At 42.1% G+C, this 23189-nt stretch overlaps 1 protein-coding gene across 4 annotated transcripts in view; it reads left to right on the top strand.

Annotated features, from left to right (window-relative positions):
- The window catches only part of Rere (arginine-glutamic acid dipeptide repeats), a 315974-nt gene that overhangs the window by 112046 nt on the left and 180739 nt on the right, over window positions 1-23189 (top strand). For all 4 annotated transcript variants that reach the window (XM_045148710.1, XM_045148711.1, XM_045148709.1 and 1 more), the window contains 2 exons: window positions 12053-12158; window positions 16426-16522. In XM_045148710.1, the coding sequence (XP_045004645.1) occupies window positions 12053-12158; window positions 16426-16522 (203 nt within the window). The remainder of the gene's footprint in view (window positions 1-12052; window positions 12159-16425; window positions 16523-23189) is intronic.

The following is a 23189-nucleotide window of genomic DNA, read 5'->3' as shown; positions in this document are numbered from 1 at the left end:
CATTTGGGCCTGGGCTTTTTTTACTTGGGAGATTATTGATAACTGTTCGGATCTCCATGTTTGTTATAGGTGGAGCTTGAAAAATGGTTTCTTAAAAAAAAAAAAGGTTAAAAAACAAAAGCCAAGCATTGGTGGTGGATGCCTTTAATTTCAGCACTCTGGAGTCAGTGGTAGGAGGGTCACTGTGAGTTTGAGGCCACCCTGAGACTACATAATGAATTTCAGGTCAGCCTGGACTACAGTGAGACCCTACCTCAAAAAAAAAAAAAAAAAAAAGGAAAAAAAAACACAAAATCTTCCTTTTATAGGCATTTCTACCCTCAAGTTATAGAATTATGTTCATATTAAAGGTAAGTGGCCATTATTATTCATTGCTTCCCATGAGTCAGCTATTACAAGTCTTTCTGTTGGGCTGGAGAGATGACTTAGCAGTTAAGGCACTCGCCTACAAAGCCAAAGGACCCGAGTTCGATTCCCCAGGACCCACGTAAGCCAGATATGCAAGGTGGTGCATGCATCTGGAGTTTGTTTGCAGTGGCTGGAAGTGGCTCACTCTCGTGCTTGTTCTGTCTCCTCCTCCTTCTCTGTCCCCCCGTCAAGTAAATAAATAAAAGTAAAAAAAAAAAATCTTTCTGTTGAGTCTGGAGAAGTGGCCCTGCCTTTAAGGTGTTTGCCTGCAAGCCAAAGGATCCTGGTTTCATTCTCCAGAACTCACATAAGCCAGACTCACAAAGGGCACATGCATCTGGAGTTCCTTTGCAGTGGCTAGAGGCCCTGGCATCCCCATTCTCTCTCTCTCCCTTCCCTCTTTCTCTCAAATAAATAAATAAATAAAATATTTAAACAATCTTTTTGTTGACAAATCCTTTGTGGACCTAGAGGATTAGGGAAATTATCTTGATTCCTAGTTTAAGATCATTGTTGGGTCTTAGGCAGGGAGCCCAGATACGCATGTGTGCCATTCCCCGTGAGTGCTTGAGCAGCAGACATGGAACAGAGCTTTGTGCTGAATGGCTGCTTTGACTTTGAGGCACCAAAAAAAAAAAAAAAAAAAGACTTGAAGAAGAGTTTCTTTGTTCTGAAGAACTGTGAAATTAATAGAGCTTCTGGATAGGCGGACTTCTGAATTATGAGGTGTTTGCCAAAAACAGGAACAGTATAGGGACTGGGATTTGACCTTCTTTGTTAGTATCCTTTAAAAAAAAGGTCCCTTTCTCTCATTACATGCATTTATTATTTTTCTTTAAAAGGATTTTTTTTTTTACTATTTTTTATTTTAACACACAGGATAGATATCTCTATAGCTTTGAGCTGGGCTTTTCTGTGTGTCCTGTCTTCTGAATGCTCTTTCAACTTGGACAGCTCTTTTTGTTAAAAGGCCAAACCCCTTGGTGAGATGTTCTAGAAAAGAGGGCCCCTTGATATTTAAAAGGTGAGATATCCATTTAAACCATTTGATAGCTTCCCACAGCCCTACTACTGGGCTCTACTTGTTTTAATGTAAGTGATAGATGCTCTGACTGGTTGTGTTCTGTAATTGGAGGTGAACTTTACAGTGTAAGGGACATTTTGTGGCAAATGTGAGGGCCCTATGGATGGCACTCAGCTTCAGTGTCACCCGCCTTCAAGTTTAAAGGAAGAAAACTAGAATGGAATTGAACCATCACCATATATTCAGCACTTAGTTCTTTATATCTGTAATACCCTTACTTGTTAGGTAACTGTTTGGTTATCATACATGACAGTGAGCATGTGTGATTTACAATGCAGCCTGTGCAGAGCCCCAAGAGAGATGCTAATCAGACTGTGTGTAAAGAGGTCAGCCATCCATATTTTGTCAGCAGTTTGCTGCCAGATAGTCTTTTTGGGAAGACAAAATCTGTAATGAAAAAGTAGTTTGTAAAAATAGCAAACATAGAAAAATGTTATGATGATGGGAACTGAGAGATGGCTTAGCACTTAAGGCGCTTGCCTGCAAAGCCAAAGGACCCAAGTTCCATTCCCTAGGACCCATGTAAGCCAGATGCACAGGGTGTCTGGAGTTTGTCTGCAGTGGCTGGATGCCCTAGCATGACCATTCTCTCTGTCCCCACACCTCTTTCTTCCAAATAAATAAATACAAAAAATTTTGGAGCCAGTCGTGGTGACGCACGCCTTTAATCCTAGCACTTGGGAGGCAGAGGTAGTACGGTTGACTTGAGTTCGAGGCCAGCCTGAGACTCCATAGTGAATTTCTGGTCAGCCTAGGCTAGACTGAGACCCTGCCTCAAAAAAAAAGAAAAAAGAAAACAAAAAAAGAAAAATGGTTTGTTAAAAATCAGAGCTTTCTTTGAGAGAGGTTTCACTCACCCCTTATCAATGGCCTGCTTCCTTCCCTGGGGTGAGTACTGCCTCAGTGGTTACCTATGTATCTGAACAGGCTTTGGTAGTACTGCGTTCATCTCAGGACCTGGCCTATAAGGTAGCTTTGTATTAAGCATCTTGTGGTTCTGTTAGTTGCCCTTTAGCTTAGAGGCTCTGTGCCTCTTTTCATTCACAAACACTGGGAGCATTTCCAAGGTGAGGTCAAGTGTGTGCGGAAAATTTGACAAGGATGAGGAACAAAGGAGTATGTGACTTTCTCCTGTGAGTAGCTCAGAACAGTGTGACTGCTTTATATTTTCAGAAATTTTAATTATTCATCACACTGTTGGCACTGACACTTGTAATTATATAGGTTTGTTTAGTTTTATGCTCTAATGGTAAGATACAGGGTTTTTAATTTAATATTTTTTAAAAATTTATTTACTAGCAGGGAAAAAGAGATGAGGAGAGGCCCCTAGCCCTATTCCCACATAGGTTCCCTACCCTTTCCTGCTTTCCACATGGCTGGAGCTCTCTGCACTTCTCTTTGCTCTCTAAATTCATTTGCTTAGTTCTTGGCCAAGTGGGTATATCAATTTTCTCTTCCCTTGGTTCCATCCTTCTCTGAGTAAATATAATAATTAATAATTATCCTTCTCAGTTTTGGTTTATTTCAACTCTTTGGTAAAACAGACACAAGGGACTGAAGAGATAACTCAACTGTTAAGGCTCTTTCCTGTAAAGCCTAATGACCTGGGTTTGATTCCCAATACCCACATAAAGCCAGTTGTACAAAGGATGCATACATCTAGAGCTTGTTTGCAGCAGCTACATCCATTCTTTTTTTTTAATTTTTATTTATTTATTTGAGAGTGACAGACACAGAGAGAAAGACAGATAGAGAGAGAGAGAGAGAGAATGGTTGCGCCAGGGCTTCCAGCCTCTGCAAACGAACTCCAGACACGTGCGCCCCCTTGTGCATCTGGCTAATGTGGGACCTGGGGAACCGAGCCTTGAACCGGGGTCCTTAGGCTTCACAGGCAAGCGCTTAACCGCTAAGCCATCTCTCCAGCCCTACATCCATTCTTTGTCTCTCTGCTTGCAATCTTATAAAAATATATTTTAGGTGGAATAAAAAAAAAAGACATGAATTCAGGGTTTGGAATTAAAGTATTCTTTCTGAACAACTAAAAAAAAAAAAAGTGGTTACAATGCTACTTCCACAGGGAACATGTCATTCATAGTCAGGGCAGCCTGAATCCATGTACCTAGGCCCTATTCCCTCACACTCCTATTATGAGGGTGTTGTGTAGGTAGCATCAGGCATTGTGGGGTCATTGATATCCAGGCCATTTTGTGTCTGGAAGAGTGTATTGTAAGGAATCCTACCCTTCCTTTGGCTCTTACATTCTTTCCACCACCTCTTCCACAATGGACCCCGAGCCTTGGAAGGTGTGATAGAGATGTTTCCATGCTGAGCACTCCTCTGTCACCACTTCTCAGCCCTGTGGTGCCTTTTCAGTCATCTCAGGGGTCACTGCCAACTGAAAAGCGAAGCTTTTCTAACCAAAAGTGAGAGTAGCATTAATATACAAGTATGAACATCAAGAAAAGTGCTTACTGGGCAGTTTGGTGAGCATAATAGATGCATTTAGCCAGACACCAGCAGGCATTACACCCCTAGGGCTCATGATCTTCCCAGCACCAGGCATATATTCCCTCTTGTAGAATGTATTCCCTCTTGTAGAATGAGCCTCCAGTCCAATTAGTGAGTGATTGGTTTTCCCTGTAAGAGACCTGCTGCTGTTGTACCCATGGGCTCATTTGAACTGGCTGGCCAACCAAAAAACAAAATTATTTAAATGTATATTCCTATTTTTGTTGATGTGTATGTCAATTTAAGTTTATAAATCTTTTAACTTCTATTGAAATTGGGCTGGAGAAATTGTTCAGTGGTTAAAGGCACTGGCTTGTAAAGCCTGATGGCCCAGGTTGAATACCCCAGTACTCATATATAGCCGGATAAACAAAAAAGTACATGTGTCTGGAGTTCGTTTCCAGTGGCATTAAGGCCCTGCAGCACCCATTCTCTCCCTCCACTCAGTAAGCAAGTAAAATAATTAAAAAATTATTAAGCTGGGTATTGTGGCACATGACATACCTTTAATATCAGTACTCAGGAGGCAGAGATAAGTTTGAGGCCATCCTGAGACTTCATAGTGAATTCCAGGTCAGCCTGGGGTAGTGCAAGACTCTACCTTGAAAAAAACAAATTGAACTTGAAATTGAGTATATACTCAAGAATATAAACCATGAGATCAAGGGAGATGGCTGGCTCATTGCTTGATATACAAGCCTGATGATTGGAGCTTGGTTTCCCAGTACCCATATAAAACCTGATGCAGGAGCACCTATAATCAATCCCAACATGTCTGTGACAGTGGTTGGTGGAACCGAGAAAATCCCTGAACTTCTGGAACCAGCTAAGAGTCTGGCATTCATAATAGGAAACAATGGGGCTGGAGAGATAGCTTAGCAGTTAATGTACATGCCTGCAAAGCCCAAGAACCCAGGTTCGATTCTCCAGGTCCCACATAAGTCAGATGCACATGGTGGTGTATGCATCTGGATTTTGTTTGCAGTGGCTAGAGGCCCTGGCATGCCCATTTTCACTCTTTCTCTCCCTCACCTCTCTCTCTGTCTCCAATAAATGAATAAATAGTAATAAATCTTTAAAATATTTTAAGATATAATAGCAAACAATGATAGAGATCCTGTTTAAAAGTGGAATGTAAGGTGGAGAGCCTGAGGTTTTCCTGTGACCACCACATTTGCACTCTGGCACTCCTACATACATCATGCAAAGAGTATAATTGTAAATGTGTTTCAGTGAGTTTTTATATAGTAAATACACATGGCTAACTTTCTTACCAAGGAATAAAAGGCGTGTATATTCCAGATGTCACTGACTTGGATAACCATGCTGAGAACTCTGCCATCATAGATAGTTCTGCTTGCTTTTGAACTGTTTCTGCAAAGGGAAGTAGGTGTATATTTGCTTGTCTGGTTTTGTAGCACAGTATGTTTCTGAAGTTCATATTTTTGTATATTTCAGCAGTCTGCTTTCATTGCTGTTTAGTATTGTTTCATCTGAGTGAGTACATTGCAACTCATCCTCATTCTACTATTGATGGATATTAAGGTAATCGGAAAGATTTCAACAAATCTCCTACAGTCATTGAGCACACAAATAGATAACAAATCAGTGAGGTTACATAATGTTTACCAACAGTTCAATTCTAACTAATTGTCATTTCCAGAACTCTTGAGCTAATTGCCATATATCTAACAACTGAAGAAATGTACATTGTTTTCCAGTGCATAGTTGATATTTACCAGAATGACTGTGTTAGATCAGTCTCCTGGAAAGAAGGAGGGAGAAAATGTTGGAGAGTTTTTACGAACAAGCTGACCCTTAGCTGACAGCGCAAGGACAAGTAAATAAGGCATCCTTGGGTTTCTCTCCTCCCTGTAAGATGCAGAACTGGAGTTGTCTGTGTATGAAGCAGCCAAGTCACGGTGTACGTCTTCCTGTCATCCTCAGGAGCTTTTGAGAGACCACTAAGGAGAATATCTAGAGAGATTAGCCCTGTAAGTGAAGGCTACTTGCATCTGGTTTGTGGCTACTAAATGGCAGATTTCATTGCTCCTGATTTGGAAGTCCGGGAGAAGGCCTGTTCTGTTCCTCTGTTGGAATGTAAGCTTTCCCAGGTATGGGACTTCTGAGTCACACTCCAGTGCTCCCTGCCCATTCTCAGAGACCATCTCTAGTATAATCTGGTTACAGAATTTGAGGAAAGAACACTTTGAAATGAACTAGAAATTATTTACTATTATTTATTTATAGTTTGGAAGTTTCAAGAGACTGATTCTATCTAAGCCCATAGGCTTTACCTAGCAAAGGTTTTGATTTTACAGAGGACATGGGATTCTTATCTTGAGTGGTCTTCGGCAGGAGCACAGTATCATAGCTTAACTGGTTGTTTTCTACACCTTGCCTCATCTGCAAAGCACCAAGGGTGCTGTTTTACAGTCTCTGGCCCACAGGGCACACCAGAATAGGAATACTGATTCTAAGAGTTGTTTTTTTGTGGTCATGGACGTGTTTCCTTCTTGATTGTGGTAGTGGTTACACAGATTGTATGCCTTTCTTAGAATTATCCTAAAACTGTCCATATAGGAAGTATAATCTAAAAGTTAAAGCTTGTTTAAAAAGCGAAAAGAGAGAGCAATAGGTTTCAAGGAAAAAAGTTACTCTGAGACATTGACATTGGTGTATGTTGATACTGGTGCTTGGACACAAGGAAGAAGTCTTTTGACAAAACCCATCCTTTTTACAATGGATTGTAGCTCTGGCCTAATGCTTTTTGAGCTCCCCTTCCCCCTTTTTTGAGACAGCCTTTTCCCAGCTCAGCTCACACTTGACTGAATACACTGATCGATTATCTGGGGATTAACTAAGCCTTCTCATTTCCTGCTTTCCATTTCTCCTCTCCAACAGGCCAGTGGCCCTTTGTTGTCTGACATGTGGACTGAGATAAGCTATCAGGGCATGTTTGTATTAGAAAAATGGCTGTAGATGTAGTAGTTATAAATAGAGGCTTACAGCCTTTGTTTAGGTTTATACCAAAGAGAGAGAAGAGAACGTAATTAAGACATTGAAGACAGGTTAAGCTAATTTACATAAACTGGGGAAATATATAATTTTTCAGTGTTCTACTGATTTTCTTCTTTTTACCCAATGATTCAAATTCAAACATACTTAAATCAGCATTAACTTCTAAATATGTGCATTTGGTGCTCCTTCAAAGTGCACATATGCTGGGCATGGTGGCGCTCTCCTTTAATCTCGAGAGGAAGAGGTAGGAGGATCGCCATGAGTTCAAGGCCACCCTGAGACTACATAGTTAATTCCAGGTCAACCTGGACAAGAGTAAGACCCTACATTAAAAAAAAAAAAAAAAAAAAAAAACCGAAGTGAAAAGTTATTTTGTTTTTCCATGTTAACAGTTCTGCCACTTTGTAGTTTAATTCAGAAGGCAGTGGAACAATGCCGTTCACCTAGAGAGGCAAACTTTTGCTAGCTATTTGGAAGAGGTGTGTTATTTCAAGTACAGACGTCAATGTGAGGTGACTTTGGAGCTAAGAGGGGTGCTCCCTGCTGCTGTAGTCTCTGTGGATACGTTGTGCTTGGTGATATTAGCTAATGCCAGGGAACAGATACAAGGAAGACAGATTCTCTCACAGCATCATTCAGTCGCATTGTGACATGTAAACAGATAGGACCTAGACCTTGCTCTTCCTACCGCTTCACTTTTTGGGGGGTGCTCCTTAACTCTTTACAGGTAACTAGTGTTTGCAGTCATACATTAACCATTTTATTTAATTTTATTTAATTTTATTTTTTGGTTTTTTGAGGTAGGGTCTTACTCTGGTCCAGGCTGACCTGGAATTAACTCTGTCATCTCAGGGTGGCTTTGAACTCATGGCGATCCTCCTACCTCTGCCTCCCAAGTGCTGGATTAAAGGGGTGCGCCACCACGCCCGGCCCATTAACCATTTTAGAGTATCCCTGAAACACATTGCTTTCCTTTGTAGATTCTTTAGACTTTTAAGTTACTGGCTTATCTAGAAGCATTGTGCAGCTTCTTAAATTTGTTTAAGATTTCTGTTTAGTTTGGCTTGACCTTTGTTTGATATATGGATTTAAGATTTTTTAACACAATGCTGCCACTCCCTGGTCATTGGATAGTACTGCATCAAGAACTCCAGTAATCCTAACTGCCATGGTATAGACTCCAGGAAATCCAGGGATCTGTAAATGTGCTTGGGTTAAAAAATAACATGGAAATGGTACATCTAAAGGTTTCCACTGACATAATTCAGAAAAAAAAATCAATAGTGTGCAATTACCAGTCACATGCCCAAAGAGTAGTTGCCCTTGAGGTTTCAGATATATTAAGAGTGTTGCAAAAACACAGATGCAGAATGTTGGAACACAGCTGCTACGGCTGCTAGTTGGTTAAGTATCATTAGTGTGAGTGCAAACATGGTATTAGTGGTCAGTGCCATCACCTTCATAAAACCACTGGCTGCAGTCATCTCCTTCCGTGGGGTAGAGCTTCGCTTATCTTGTACTTACTTACTTGCTGTGTGTATGTATGGGTATGCTGTACGCATGTGTATGCATGGATACATGCACCCTGTCCCATGTGTGCCTAATCAGAAGTCAGACAGAGATGTTGCGTGTCTTCCCCTATGATGCATCAGTGTGTTTTCTTGGGAGAGAATCTTTCACTGAACCTAGAGCTGCTGTTTTTGGTCAGACAAGGCTATCAGCAAGCCCCAGCCATTCTCCAGTTTCTGCTTCCCAGAGGTCTGGGGTGACTAGCATGTGTGGGCATGCTTAACTATTTATGTGGTGCTATGTTATCAAACTGAGGTGGTTGCAGTCCCCCTCAGACCCTCACGCTTGTGTGGGAAGTGCTTTTACCTTTTTTTTTTTTTTTTGGTGGGGTGGTTGTTTGAGGTAGGGTCTCTCTAGCACAGGCTGACCTAGAACTCATGATGTAGTCCCAGGGTGGCCTTTTACCCTTTGAGCTAGCTCTCCAGCATGGGATAGTTTATCTGTAAGCACCTGCTAAGCTCCAGAGGCATCTTCTAATCACTAGCTTGTAAGTTCCAGGTCATCTATGGCTATTGTGAGACCCTACCTTTAAAAAAAAAAAAAAAAAAAAAAAAGGCCAGGCGTGATGGCACACACCTTTAATCCCAGCACTTAGGAGGCAGAGGCAGAGGCAGGAAGATCACCGTTAGTTCGAGGCCACCCTGAGACTACGTAGTGAATTCCAGGTCAGCCTGGGTTAGAGTGAGACCCTACCTTGAACCTTGTCCCCCCCAAAAAAAACCTGTTATATCTGGTTTTTACTTTTTTTAAAACTTTATTTTTATTTATTTATTTGAGAAAAAAAGAGAGAGAAAGGGCACGCCAGGGCCTCCAGCTACTACCAACGAACTCCAGATGCATGTGCTCCCTTGTGCATCTGGCTTATGTGGGTCCTAGGGAATTGAACCTGGGTCCTTTGACTTTGCAGTTAAATGCCTTAAACGCTAAGCCATCTCTCCAGCCCTATATCTGATTTTTAATTAATTAATTAATTAATTAATTTTGATAGGGTGGGAGAGAATGGGTGTGCCAGGGCCTCTTGCCATTGCATGGAAACTTGAGATGCATGTGCCACTTAGTGCATATGGCTTTACATGGTTACTGGGGAATCTGAATCCAGGCCAGCAAACTTTTGCAAGCAAGTGCCTTTTAACCCTGAGCCATCTCCCCTGCCCCCTAGATCTGTGGTTTTTAGTTGGGGACAGTTCTGGTTGTCAAAACTTGGGCAGGGTGCCCCAGAGGTTTAATGGTTATAAGGTATGGAACAGCACATAGGACCAGCCAAGAGGCAATCACCAGGTTCAGTGTCAGCAGTGCAGAGGTGAGAAAGCCTGTAAGTGATGAGCTTCTCCTGAACACTCATACAGGTTCTGTCTATCCCCTGCATGTATTCTTCTCTTCATAGTGAACAACACCATCCTGGTTGTGCTCTTTGTCCTTCCACTTCCAGAAGAAACTGAGGGAAAAGTCATTTTCCCTCTGCCTTCCTGGGTTAGGTCTTGGCAAGATAAATTTTTGTGTTCATGTGACATATTTAGAGGCACACTCTGCTCCATACCTTCTTGCTCTTTCCATGGCTTGGTGCCTTTTGTCTCAGTGCCTGTGTAGTTGGGCAGCAGTTGAGTTAAAGTACCCCAGTTGTCCTATATGCTCCCTGATAGACAGGCTGCAGCTGACACTTAGACTTGTATCTTTTCTCTGTGGGTGAAGGTGGACCATTGGCATCTTGGCAAGTCTCAACTCTTTATCTATCCCCATTTCTTTCTCAGTTCTCCTCTTTTGCATATTCATCTCCTCTCCAATGGTCTCCTGCAGAAAATAATTGATCTTTTCTTTAAACCCTGCATATGGCACTTAGTCTACACTGCTTCTCATACTAGGTTGTCCTCTTGAAATTGTAGAATAGACAAGACAAAATAACTTTTTTTTTTTTTTTTTTGATTTTTGAGGCAGGGTCTCACTCTGGCTCAGGCTGACCTGGAATTCACTATGTAGTCTCAAGGTGGCCTCGAACTCACAGCGATCCTCCTACCTCTGCCTCCTGAGTGCTGGGATTAAAGGCGTGCACCACCACGCGTGGCTGACAAAATAACTTTTGTGTTTACATTTTCACTATAAAAGTACAAGGTGGATTAAAAACTCAAGCCTACGTACTACACATCATGATTGTTGTATGTTTAAGTCAAGCCAGAGATGACATCCTATTTTGGTAAACATGCCTATTTAACAAAGTTAATAAGAAGCTTGGTGTTTATATTCCCTTAATTAAAGCAGGAATCATCTTCATTAGTGAGGACCCCTGACATATTTCAGGATTCGGTATCCTTCCTTCCCTCCCTCCCTCCCTCCCTCCCTCCCTCCCTCCCTCCCTTCCTTCCTTTTTTTTTTAAAGGTAGTGTCTCCTTCTAGCCCAGGTTGACCTGGAATTCACTATGTAGTCTCAGGCTGGCCTTGAACTCAAGGTGATCCTCCTGCCTCTGCCTGGCATTAAAGGTGGGTGCCACCACATCCTGCTTAAGTTGTCTTCTTTTGGAATGTGCGACAACCATGAACTTTAGCCTCCCTGCATTTCTGACTGGTAGCCTGCAAGAGAAGATAGAAGCTGCTAAGAGGGACAGTACTGCTTTCACGTTGGGGAGCTTGGTCCCATCCTCACTTAGGGTATTTTTATGAGAGCCAGAAAACCTAAGTACTATCTCATAGCCTTGCATACAGGCAATCTGCTTCTAGCTGTACCCTGTAGTCTTCAAATGGAAAGGACAGTATTTGATCCCTTAGTTTTCAATGTACTGAAAACAAAATTAACTTAGAGATTCCATGATCAGTTGTCCTGCATACATGTATGGGATGATGACCATAGAGCAACAGTCATGCACAAGTTCTTCTTTGATCGGGAGAGTCAAAGGTTTTATATATATATATATAAAGACAGGGTTCTGCTTTGCAGATTCATATTTTCTTCACCACCAGTCAGTCACACACAGGGCTCCATTAGTTTGGCCTCACTATGACTGCTGCACACAGTTCTGTGGCCCACAGTGGAGGGTGATTTTGAGAGTTTATGACAGGAGACTTTACTGTTAGAAGTCACTGGCTAAGTTCTTTTTAGCTCTTAGCCTCAATGATGTTTTCATTACTAATATTTATGGAAACAAGAATTAGAATGGAAGAATGTGCTTATGGAGCGCTGTGTACTTAAATGCAAAGTAAAGGGATGCACTATTGACCTAGTCAAGCTAGGGAGATGTACAGTTTGAAGACTGGCCTCTCATTTCCTGATATAAGCAACTTTGATGGGTAGGGGCTGAAGGGTACTGCAGCTGGGGATTTTGGGACAGAAATGTCATTATAGTAATTGTACATGGTCATTGTTTTCCCTGTGTGCCTTTCCATCTGTTTCAAGGGGAATTTGATCATAGGTATGATATGCACATGCAGGCACCTGAAATCCTCTTCCTAATGCTGTTAGATTTTTCTTTTCAGAGTAAGAGGGACCATCTACTCATGAACGTCAAATGGTACTACCGTCAGTCTGAAGTTCCAGATTCTGTATATCAGCATTTGGTTCAGGATCGGCATAATGAAAATGGTAAATATGTCCTTATGCTTTGATATGTGTGTGTATATACATATATTTCTTTTTTTGTGTTTTTTTTTTTTTTTTTTCGAGTTAGGGTCTTGCTCTAGCACAGGCTGGCTTGGAACTCAAAGTGATCCTTCTATCTTTGACTCCCAGGTGCTGGGATTAAAGGCATGTGCCAAAGAGCCAATAGATGGCTCTGTGGTTAAAATACTTGCCTGCAAAGCCTAATGACCTGAGTTTGATTCCTTAGTACTCAACGTGAATCTGGATGCATGAAGTGGCATGTGCATTTGGAATTTGTTTGCAGTGGCTAGAGGTCCTGGTGCACATTTGTGGTGTTTATGGTTTTTTGAGATAGGCTCTCACTTTAGTCCAGGGTGACTCTGGGTGGCCTTGCATTCTTGGTAATACTCCTACCTTTACTTCCTTAGTGCTTGGATTTAAAGGTGTGTGCTGCCAAACCCAAGCCTTAAATATTTTTTTAAAGAGCCTATTGATGGAGATAACCACTGCAATAAATTTTCTCTCAAAAGAGCTCATAGCAAATAAAAACATTACTGTATTCCCTCTCTTTTATCTCCCCCACTGTTTCATCATTTGATTATTTTAATCTCCCCCCTTTTTTGTTTATCCGTGGTAGGGTCTCACTCTAGGCTAAGCTGACCTGGCACTCACTCTGTAGTCCCATGATGGCTTTGAACTTATAGCAATCCTCCTACCTCTGCCTCCCAAGTGATGGTTTTAAAGGCATGCATCACCACACTAAGGTAATTTTATCTTTTGTTTTTGTTTTTTTTTTTAAAAACAAGCAAACAAAAGAACAAATAAGACCTTCTAAACATGTACTAATACTCCTTAAACTTGGAATAGAAAGAATAGCAATTTTGGGCTGGAGAGATGGCTTAGCTGTTAAGGCATTGGCCTGCAAAGCCTAAGGATCCAGGCTCAATTCCCCTGTACCCACATAAACTAGATGCACAAGTGCATCTAGAGTTCATGTGAAGTGGCTGGAGGCCTGGGTATTCCCTCCTTCCCTCCCATCCTCCCCCCCCCCTCCCTCCCTCCCAGAGTCTTTTTAGATAATATATATATTTTTTTGAGGTAGGGTTTTACTCTAGCTCAGGCTGACTGGAATTCACTATGTAGTCTCAGGGTGGCCTCAAACTCGTGGTAATCCTCCTAACTCTGCCTTCCAAGTGCTGAGACTAAAGGCGTGTACCACCATGCCGGGCAAGGTTTTATCTTTATTTATTTATTAGAGACAGAGAGAGAGAGAGAAAGAATATGGGTGCACCAGGGCCTCTAGCCACTGCAAACTAACTCCAGATGCATGCACCACCATGTGAATCTGGCTTATGTGGAACCTGGAGAATCAAACCGGGGTCCTTAGGCGTCACAGGCATGTGCCTTAACCACTGAGCCATCTCTCCAGCCACATATAGAGATACAGATATATATTTGGTTTTGCAAGGTAATATTCTAGCAGGCTGAACTGGAGTTCACTGTGTAGTCTCAGGGTGGCCTTGAACTCATGATGATTCTCCTACCTCTGCCTCCCAAGTGCTGGGATTAAAGGTTTGCACCACCACACCCGGCTAGAAATATTTTAAAAAACGAATAGCAATTTAAGTTTTTATTTGCTTTTTTCAACTAGTGACAAACTGTGTCTCAATCAAACCCTGCAAAATTTAGAATTGTATGGCATGATATTGTAGGTTTAGCTTTTCTCCTGGGGTTTGGGTCAGTAGCTCACTTTCAGAGTATCAGGAAGGTAGTTTTGGCCACTTATTCACCACCACCACCACCCTCCATTACAGTTCTGTTTGAGAAGGTTTTTTCTTTTTCTTTTTTTCTTTTCCTCCTTTGAGGTAGGGTCTCGCTCTAGCTCAGGCTGACCTGGAGTTATGTAGTTTCAGTGTTGCCATAAACTCATGGTGATCCTTCTACCTCTGCTTCATGAGCACTGGGATTAAAGGCATGCACCACCATATCAGGCTTGCTTGGAAACTGAACGTGAGATATGTACCACATAGGACATTTGTATAGGTGTGTAAACAGTTATCTTACCTGAGTTGTATGAGCTGGGTCTGTCACTGGCAGTCTATGTGCTGTAGGAATTGCTGGGGCCTTGTCCCTGAGCTGTGGCAGCAGTCTGGAGTGCTCTCATACTGTCTTTATCTTTACGTGTTTTCAGCCTACAGACCAGTAGTTAAAAATGATTTGATGCCAGGCATGGTGGTGCATGCCTTTAATCCCAGCACTCAGGAGGCAGAGGTAGGAGGATCACCGTGAGTTTGAGGTCATCCTGAGACTACGTAATTCCAGGTCAGCCGTGGCGAGAGTGAGACTCTACCTCCAAAGATTTGAGGGCTGGTGGGATTGCTTAGTATTTAAGAAAAACCTAACTACCCACGTTCAATTCCTGAGTACCCATGGAAGGCTAGATGCACAAAGTGGTACATGCTTCTAGAGTTTGCTTGTAGTAGCTAGAGGGCCTGGTGTATCAGTTCTCTCTCTCTTATCTGCCTGTATATAGATAAATATAAGATGGTAAAAACTTCTTTGAAAAGTAAAATATAATAAAAAGTAAAAAAAAAAATGAAATTATGATTCCTTCTTAAAACTTATTGTCTCAGCCGGGCGTGGTGGCGCACGCCTTTAATCCCAGCACTCGGAAGGCAGAGGTAGGAGGATCGCCGTGAGTTCGAGGCCACCCTGAGACTATATAGTTAATTCCAGGTCAGCCTGGGCTAGAGTGAGACCCTACCTCGAAAAACAAAAGAGAAAAAACAAACAAACAAACAAACATAAAAAACTTATTGTCTCTTCATGTATCTTCACTTTGAATCTGTAAGCCAAAATAAACTTTTTACCACCCCCCCTAAAAAATTGGCTCAATTATTCTTTTCAACTTAGTCAATGTATGGCTTCTTTCTATTTTGGAATATTTAGTGCCTGCTCTCCAAAATGAGAACTAGACATGCCTGAAATCTCAGCACTCAGGAAGTAGAAACAGGAGGATCAGAAATTGGAGGTTAGGCTGGGGGCATGGCTTAGCAGTTAAGGCATTTGCCTGCAAAGTCAAAGGACCCAGGTTCGATTCCCCAGGACCCACGTTAGCCAGATGCACTAGGGGCACTTGCATCTGAAGTTCATTTGCAGTGGCTAAAGGCCCTGGTGTGTTCATTTTCTCTTTCCCTCTTTCTCGGTCAAATAAATAAATAAATAAAAATAAAATAGTTAAAAAAAAAAAAAAGAAATTTGAGGTTATCCTCAAGTGCAGAGTGAGTGTTGAGGTCAACCTGGACTCACCTTCAAAATGGGGGTGTGGAGGGGGAGATGACTCAGCACTTGCTTGCAAAGCCTAAGGCCCTGGTTCAGTTCCTCAGTACCCACATAACGCCAGATGCACAGGGTAGTGTATGTCCCTGGAGTTTGTAGAGGCTAGAGGCCCTGGAGTGCCCATTCCCTCCCTCCCACTCCCCCTACTGTCCTTCTCAAATAAATAAACACATAGGATAGATAGATAGATGGGTGGGAGGGTGGGTGGGTGCGGGCGAGTGGGCAGGTAGGTAGGTAGGTAGATACAGACAGATAGACAGAAAGACCAAATATCATAAAACGAAAAAGAAAGTCAGTAAAAGGGTCAGGTTCACTAAATATATTAGTAGTTTACAAGTTGCTGGGTGTCGTGGCTCATGCCTTTAATCCCAGCAGAGGTGGGAGGATCACTGTGAGTTCAAGGCCACCCTGAGACTACATAGTTAATTCCATGTCAGCCTGGACCAGAGTGAGACTCTACCCCCACCCCCCAAAAAGTTACTTGGACATCGTTGTTTCTTGTTCATTTCATTTCTTTTCTATATGGTAGGTGTGTTTCAGCATCCTTGCAAGGATATAACAAAGAGTGTGATACCCATCAATCTTTTGTCCAAAGCTGTGTATTTATTTCTACACCTGTGCGCGCACACACACACACATTTGTGAACAAAGGGTGTGCCAGAGCCTCTTGCCTCTGCAAACTCCAGATGCATGTGCCACTTTGTCATCAGGCTCTACCTGGGCACCGGGTCTTGAAACCAGGCCAGCAGCTTTGACAGCAAGTGCTCTCAACCACTGAGTCATCTCCCCAGCCCTGGTTCTTTTTACTTTTGTTGATCCTTCCCCTGCCCTATTTTAGACACTTTTAGACAGTGTTAAGACTTGAGTATTGGTTGTGCTTTTTGTGGGAAACTTAATGTCATTTTAATTAATGAACTAATTTTGTTTACAGACTCTGGAAGAGAGCTTGTTATTACAGACCCAGTCATCAAGAACCGAGAACTCTTCATTTCTGATTACGTTGATACATACCATGCTGCTGCCCTTAGGTGAGGACGGGAGGTGTACACAAGTCCTTTGAGGATGGAGGTGGTATGTGAACTATCTGCTCTGTCCTCATCTCCTTTGGGACTCCTAAGAGTCATCACTAACCCTCTGCTGTCACTAGGGACAGCTCAGATTTCAGGAGCTGTCAGAATTTTCCTTTCCTTGTATTTTCCTTCTAAGTTGTTTTACATTCCTGCTGTATTATTGTATCTTTACTTCCTGGAAAAATTAATTTCCCATAATTGTTTGCTAAAGTATTAAGGGTGAAGTGTTCTTAAGATCTGCAATTTACTTAAAATCTGTTTTTTGTTTTTATGGGGGGGGTGTTCGAGGTAGGGTCTCACTCTAGCTCCGGCTATTCTCAGGGTAGCCTTGAATTCACGGAGATCCTTGTACCTGTGCCTCCTGAGTGCTGGGATTAAAGGCGTGTGCCACCATGCCTGGCTTAAAATCTGCTATTTAAAAAAATGAAAATTTGAATCAAGCCAATATGTTAATTTATTGAAAACCTAGGCAGAAGACTGGGGAGAAGGATTAGTAAAGTACTTGTCTTGAAGACATGATGACCTGAGTTCAGATACCCAGGACCCACATAAAAATGCAGAGTGTGAGCTGGAAAAGGAGCTTAACAGTTAAGGCACTTGCATAGCCAACGGACCCAGGTTCAATTCCCTAGGACCCATGTAAGCCAGATGCACAAGGTGGCACATGAGTCTGGAGTTCTTGTAGTGGCTGGAGGCCATGGTGCACCCATTCTCTCCCTCTCATTTTTCTGTCTACCTTTTCTCTCTCTCATAAATAAAAATGAAATATTAGGGCTGGAGAGATGGCTTAGCGGTTAAGCACTTGCCTGTGAAGCCTAAGGACCCCAGTTCAAGGCTCGGTTCCCCAGGTCCCACGTTAGCCAGATGCACAAGGGGGCGCACGCGTCTGGAGTTTGTTTGCAGAGGCTGGAAGCCCTGGCGTGCCCATTCTCTCTCTCTCCCTCTATCTGTCTTTCTCTCTGTCTGTCGCTCTCAAATAAATAAATAGATAAAAATTAAAAAAATATTTAAAAAAATGAAATATTAAAAAAAGATGACAAATAAAAACAGGGTTGGTGATACACACCTGGAATCCCATTGCTAGGGAGACAGAAGGGAGGAAATCTGGGATTGGCTGGCCAGCGAGTCTGGCCTAATTGGTGAGCTCCAGGCCAAAGAGAAACCCTGTCTCAAAGGAGGTGGATAGGGGCTGGAGGACAGATTGCTTAGTGGTTAAGATGCTTGCCTTCTAAGCCTAAAGTTCCAGCTTTGTTTCCCAAGTACCTGCGTAAGGTGCTGCATGCATCCAGAAATCGTTTGTGGTGGCTGGAGGCCGTGGTGTGCCCATTTTCTCTGCCTCTCTCTGTCATTCATAAATAAATAAATTAAATATTTTTTAAAAAAGGTGGATGGCAGCCAGTCGTGGTGGTTCCCACCTTTAATCCCAGCACTCGGGAGACAGTGGTAGGAGGATCAGTGAAAGTTCGAGGCCACCCTGAAACTACATAGTGAATTTGAGGTCAGCTTGGGCTAGAGTGAGACCCTACTTTGGGAAAATAAATAAATAGACAAATAAATAAGGTGGATGGCATTCTTGAGGAATAATGCCCAGGGTGGTTCTCTAAACTTTACACATACGTGCATACATTTTTTGCACTTGCATATACTCATGAATATTCACATTAAACACAAAAGCAGGCAGAATTTATACAGATTTAAATTCCAGTTTTCTTAATGTCTGAAAATTTTCTTACTAAAAAGCTTGGTTAAGGGCAAGGGGAATATATCAAAGATACATTCTGAGAGACAAGACAACATTGCACTCAATTGTAATGTAAGGTAATTTTGCCAAAAAAGTGAGCGTGGTTCTAAAAAAAAAAGAGCCCATTAATCCCAGCATTCTGGAGGCAAAGGTAGGAGGATCACTGTGAGTTCAAGGCCAGCCTGAGACTACATAGTGAATTCTAAGTCACTGTGAGCTAGAGTGAGACCTACCTAAAAAAAAAAAATGAGGCCTGGCACATGTTTTGTATACATGACTGGCTGTTTTGCTGCCTCCTAAGTTGGTATAGGAAGTAGAACTAGTAATATCCATAAACCCTGTCCTCATTGGAAATAAATAATAAAGTGGTAAAAGAACTTTGTTTAAGATCGTGGTTTGAGGGCTGGAGAGATGACTCAGTAGTTAAGGCGCTTGTCTGCAAAGCCAGAGGACCTAGGTTTGATTCCCTAGTACACAAAGTGGCGTATATGTCTGTAATTCATTCATTTTCCCTTCCTCTATCCCTCCCTCCCCCCTTCCTCCTTCCTTCTCTCTCTCCCCCAAATACATAAATGAAATTTTTTTTAGAAATTAAAAAAAAAAAAAAAGCCTGGTGTGGTAGCACATGCTTTTAATCCCAGCACTCAGAAGCAGAGGTAGGTGGATCACTCTGAGTTCAAGGCCACGCAGAGACTACATAGTGAATTCTAGGTCAGCTTGGGCTAGAGTGAGACCCTACCTCAAAAAAAGTAAATAAGAATGTTGTTTTTTAAAAGTCATTTGGCTTTTAGCTGAGCTACAGTGAGTTTAGCAGGATCTTCCCCCCCCCCCCCACTTACAGCTGTTCATTCTGCAAAGCCCTGGAATTTCATGTGCAAAGCTGCATTGCTAAAACCAGCTATCATAAGGCAGATGAGCAGCAGTGTTTAATATGGGACAGATTTTGGCAGACTTTGGGGCCAGATGTATTTCATAAGGCCTTTGTTTCTATGATGCTGCTCAGCTATTATAGTGCATCGGCAGCATGTAAGTGAATGTGTGTGGCTGAGTTCCAATGAGATATTATTCTTGTTTTCTTAGGCAGAGTCTCACTCCAGCCCCAGGCTGATCTTGAACTCACTGTAGTCCATGCTAGCCTGGAGTTCAGGGTGATCCTCCCACCTCAGCCTTCCAAGTGTGCCAACACATGTGGCTAATAAGACATTTTTTCATGGAAACTAAAATTTTAGTTTTGTTTAATTTTAACTTCAAGTGTGTTTTCCTGAAAAAAAAAAAATGGTTTAGGGGATGGAGTGGATATAGTGAGATTTGAATTTATACAGTATTTCTAATGCATTACAAGAATCCCTGTAGCATTTTATAATCGTTTCCCACATTCCCTTTGTATATCTTTTGGGAGGTAGCTTTTCAATCTTAAAATTCTGTTGGTTGAACCAAGCAAGTTAATGGAAAACTGAGTGGACTGGTGCACAGTTAAGTTGCTAACTACAAGAAGAGCTTCACTCTTAACCTGATTTATCTTGTTTCTTTCCTCTTGTCATCTTGTCTCATTGAATGAAGCAGATAATTTTAAAGGATTTAAAATTGTAGTTAGGCTGGGTGTGGTGGCACATGCCTTTAATCCCAGCCCTCAGGAGGCAGAGGTAGGAGGATTGTTGAGAGTTCGAGGCCCAGCTGAGACTATAGAGTGAATTCCAGGTCAGCCTGAGGTAGAGCGAGACCCTACCTTGAAAAACAAAAACAAAACAGAACAAAAAAGTAGATGTGCAACTGGCTGTAAATATGTTTTATTGTGATTTTTGGCAGATAGATAGAGGGGCCAGGGAGAGAGAGGGAGAATGGGTGTGCCAGAGTGTCTAGTCACTATAAATGAACTCCAGATGTATGTGCCATCATGTGTATCTATCTGGCTTACATGGGTCCTGAAGAATTGAACTTGGGTCCTTAGGCTTCACAGACAAGCGTCTTAACTGCTAAATCACTTCTCTAGCCCTTTTTAAATATGTTTTTATTATTTGGGAGAAAGAGGTAGGTAGGTTGGTAGAGAGATAGGGAGAGAGTGAATGGGCACTCCTGAGACTCCAGCCACTGCAAACGAACTCCAGACGCATGTGCCACCTTGTATATTTGGCTTATGTGGGCCCTAGGGAGATGAACCTGGTGGGTCCTTTTGATTTACAGGCAAGCACCTTAACAGCTAAGCCAGTCTGTAATTCTTATCTCCTTATCTTGGGAAATTGTAGCCAGACTGGTATGAAGTTAGTTTGCTTTAACTGGGGTGTTACAGCACTGCCCATTGTAGTCAAGTGTTCTGTTAACATGTTTGAGTTTCCTTTTCCTAGCTATTTGATTAGAATCTTAATGATTAGTTTTTTCCCATCTGATACTTTCTTAAAGGTTGTTTTAAAAATTAAGAAAGTTAAAAAGGAGACATAAAGGGAAGAAAAAGGAAGGGAGGAGGGTACTTAATAGGTTGATATTGTATATATGTAAGTATAATGATTGTGATGGGGAGGTAATATGATGGAGAATGGAATTTCAAAGGAGAAAGTGTGGGGGGGATTAACATGGGATTTTTTTTTTTATAATCATGGAAAATGCTAATAAAAATTAAAAAAAAGCCGGGCGTGGTGGCGCACGCCTTTAATCCCAGCACTCAGGAGGCAGAGGTAGGAGGATCGCCATGAGTTCAAGGCCACCCTGAGACTACAGAGTTAATTCCAGGTCAGCCTGGACCAGAGTGAGACCCTACCTCGAAAAACCAAAAAAAAAAAAAAAAAAAAAAAAAAAAAAAAGCCACAAGCCATATGGGCTTCCACTGGTGGCAAGATGGGAGGGATGCAGAGACAAGAGAATTTCCCAGATAGCTCCAGGTGAATGCAGCAAAGAGCAACAGAAAAGAATCCAGAGGAAGTAACCCTGCCTCAGGGACGGTGGAAAGACAAGAACTGACCTAAAAATGGACCTCTGGGGCTGGAGAGATGGCTTAGCGGTTAAGCGCTTGCCTGTGAAGTCTAAGGACCCGGGTTTGAGGCTCAATTTCCCAAGACCCACGTTAGCCAGTTGCACAAGGGGGCGCAAGCATCTGGAGTTCGTTTGCAGTGGCTGGAGAAGCCCTGACGCACCCATTCTTTCTCTCTCTCTCTGCCTCTTTTTCTCTCTCTGTCAGTTGCTCTCAAATAAATAAATAAAATAAACAAAAAATTTTTAAAAAATCATCTTATGCACAGGATGATGCATATCTCTGGAGTTTGTTTGCAGTGGCTGGAGGCCCTGGCACATCCAATCTCTCTCTCTCTCTCTCTCTCTCCCCCAAAATAATAAACAAAAATATTTTACAAAGGAAAAAAGAATTTGTTTTAGCCTGGGACTGCAGAGGAAGTTTCAGGTCAGCCTGGGTTAGAGTGAAAACCTACCTCTTAAAAAAAAATACAAAAAAAAACCCATAATAATTATAGCTAAGTATGGAGACATGTGCCTATAGTCCCAATACTAGGATACTGACTTTAAGGTCAGCCTGGGCTGTACTTCAAGATCCTATCCAAATTGTGCTTGTCGTTAACATGAAAATTGGTGTGTATTCTGAGATGTGTATGTGGGTGGAACCAAGGTTTTAGACTTACCCACAGGGTCTTGGAGGTGTAAAGAGCAGAGCACAGGAGGCCTCTGCCTTCTGACTTCAATCTGTACAGCCCCACTCTTTTATACTGGCTGCTGCAAAAGACTTCTGTAAATAAAATACACTATGTAAGGCAAAAAAATAAATAAAAAATAAAAATTCATCTTAGGGCTGGAGAGATGACTGCAGTTAAGGTGCTTGCCTGAAAAGCCTAAGGACCTGGGTTTGATTTCTCAGTACCAATATAAACCAGATGCACAAGGTAGCACACATGCCTGGTGTTTGTTTGCAGTGCCTAGAGGCTCTGGCATGCCCATATTCATATTCTTTCTCTATCACATAAATAAATCAGTACCATACTAAAAAATTCATCTTAATTTTGATTTCATTAGCTTCAAATAAAGCCTCCCTATGTGACCTGATGACTGGATTTGTTTCAGAGACCCCAGATGATAAGTGGTCACTTTGTTACTGAGTGGTCTGGCTTGGTAGGTGCTCTGTAAGTACTTGTTGAAGCCCTGCCTGATATTCATCTGCTGCTCATGTGTGTGCTTTCTACCTCATTGTCAGCAGTAGTGTGCGCACCAGAGGCTCTGGGCCACCTGACAGCTCACCACTGAAAATGCAGAATGGAATGACAGTGCCCCAGCAGTCTGTTGGCGCCTTTTCTCTTCACCAGAGTTAGATTAGTGGAACTTAAACATTTGGGGGGGAATGAGAGGTGGTGATTGAGGATTAACTTTTTCTTTCATTTTTTTTTCACAGTTTACCCTCAATACTTTTTTCTTTATAGATCTATCAAAAATGATTTAAATTTTGGTGGTAAAATAAATAGCCCATTGGTACATGAAAGGGGATCAGGTGATTGTAATGAAAAAAAAAAAATCACAGAAGACAAAAAAGGAAAAGAAAAAGACTGATAGTGTAGCTCCCAGCTCCATTCTTTCAAAGATCAAAGGGTTCAGTCATGAAGATTCATCACACTTACTCTGGAGGGGGCTCTGGTCATTCCATTCACTCAGGAGGGAATTTTTCTTTTAAGCTAGTGCTAAGTTTGGATTACACAAAAGGAGGGAGAGCTTTGTCCTTTAGTATCCAGGGATCAAAAGCAACACAGAATTCCTCTGTGGCCTCTCCTTTGTAGGTTTTCCTACCAAAAGCAGGGCTACCCTAGGAGTAGCTGTGTTGAGAAGTAGGTGGTGAGGCCAGGATTGGTGATTTGTTGCCAGCTGGGTGTCACTGGCCTTGGGTGTCCCTTATCCTGA

The sequence above is a fragment of the Jaculus jaculus genome, chromosome 5 (assembly GCF_020740685.1).
Source record: "Jaculus jaculus isolate mJacJac1 chromosome 5, mJacJac1.mat.Y.cur, whole genome shotgun sequence".
Lineage (NCBI taxonomy): Eukaryota > Metazoa > Chordata > Mammalia > Rodentia > Dipodidae > Jaculus > Jaculus jaculus.
This window is presented reverse-complemented; position numbering and strand designations above follow the sequence as displayed.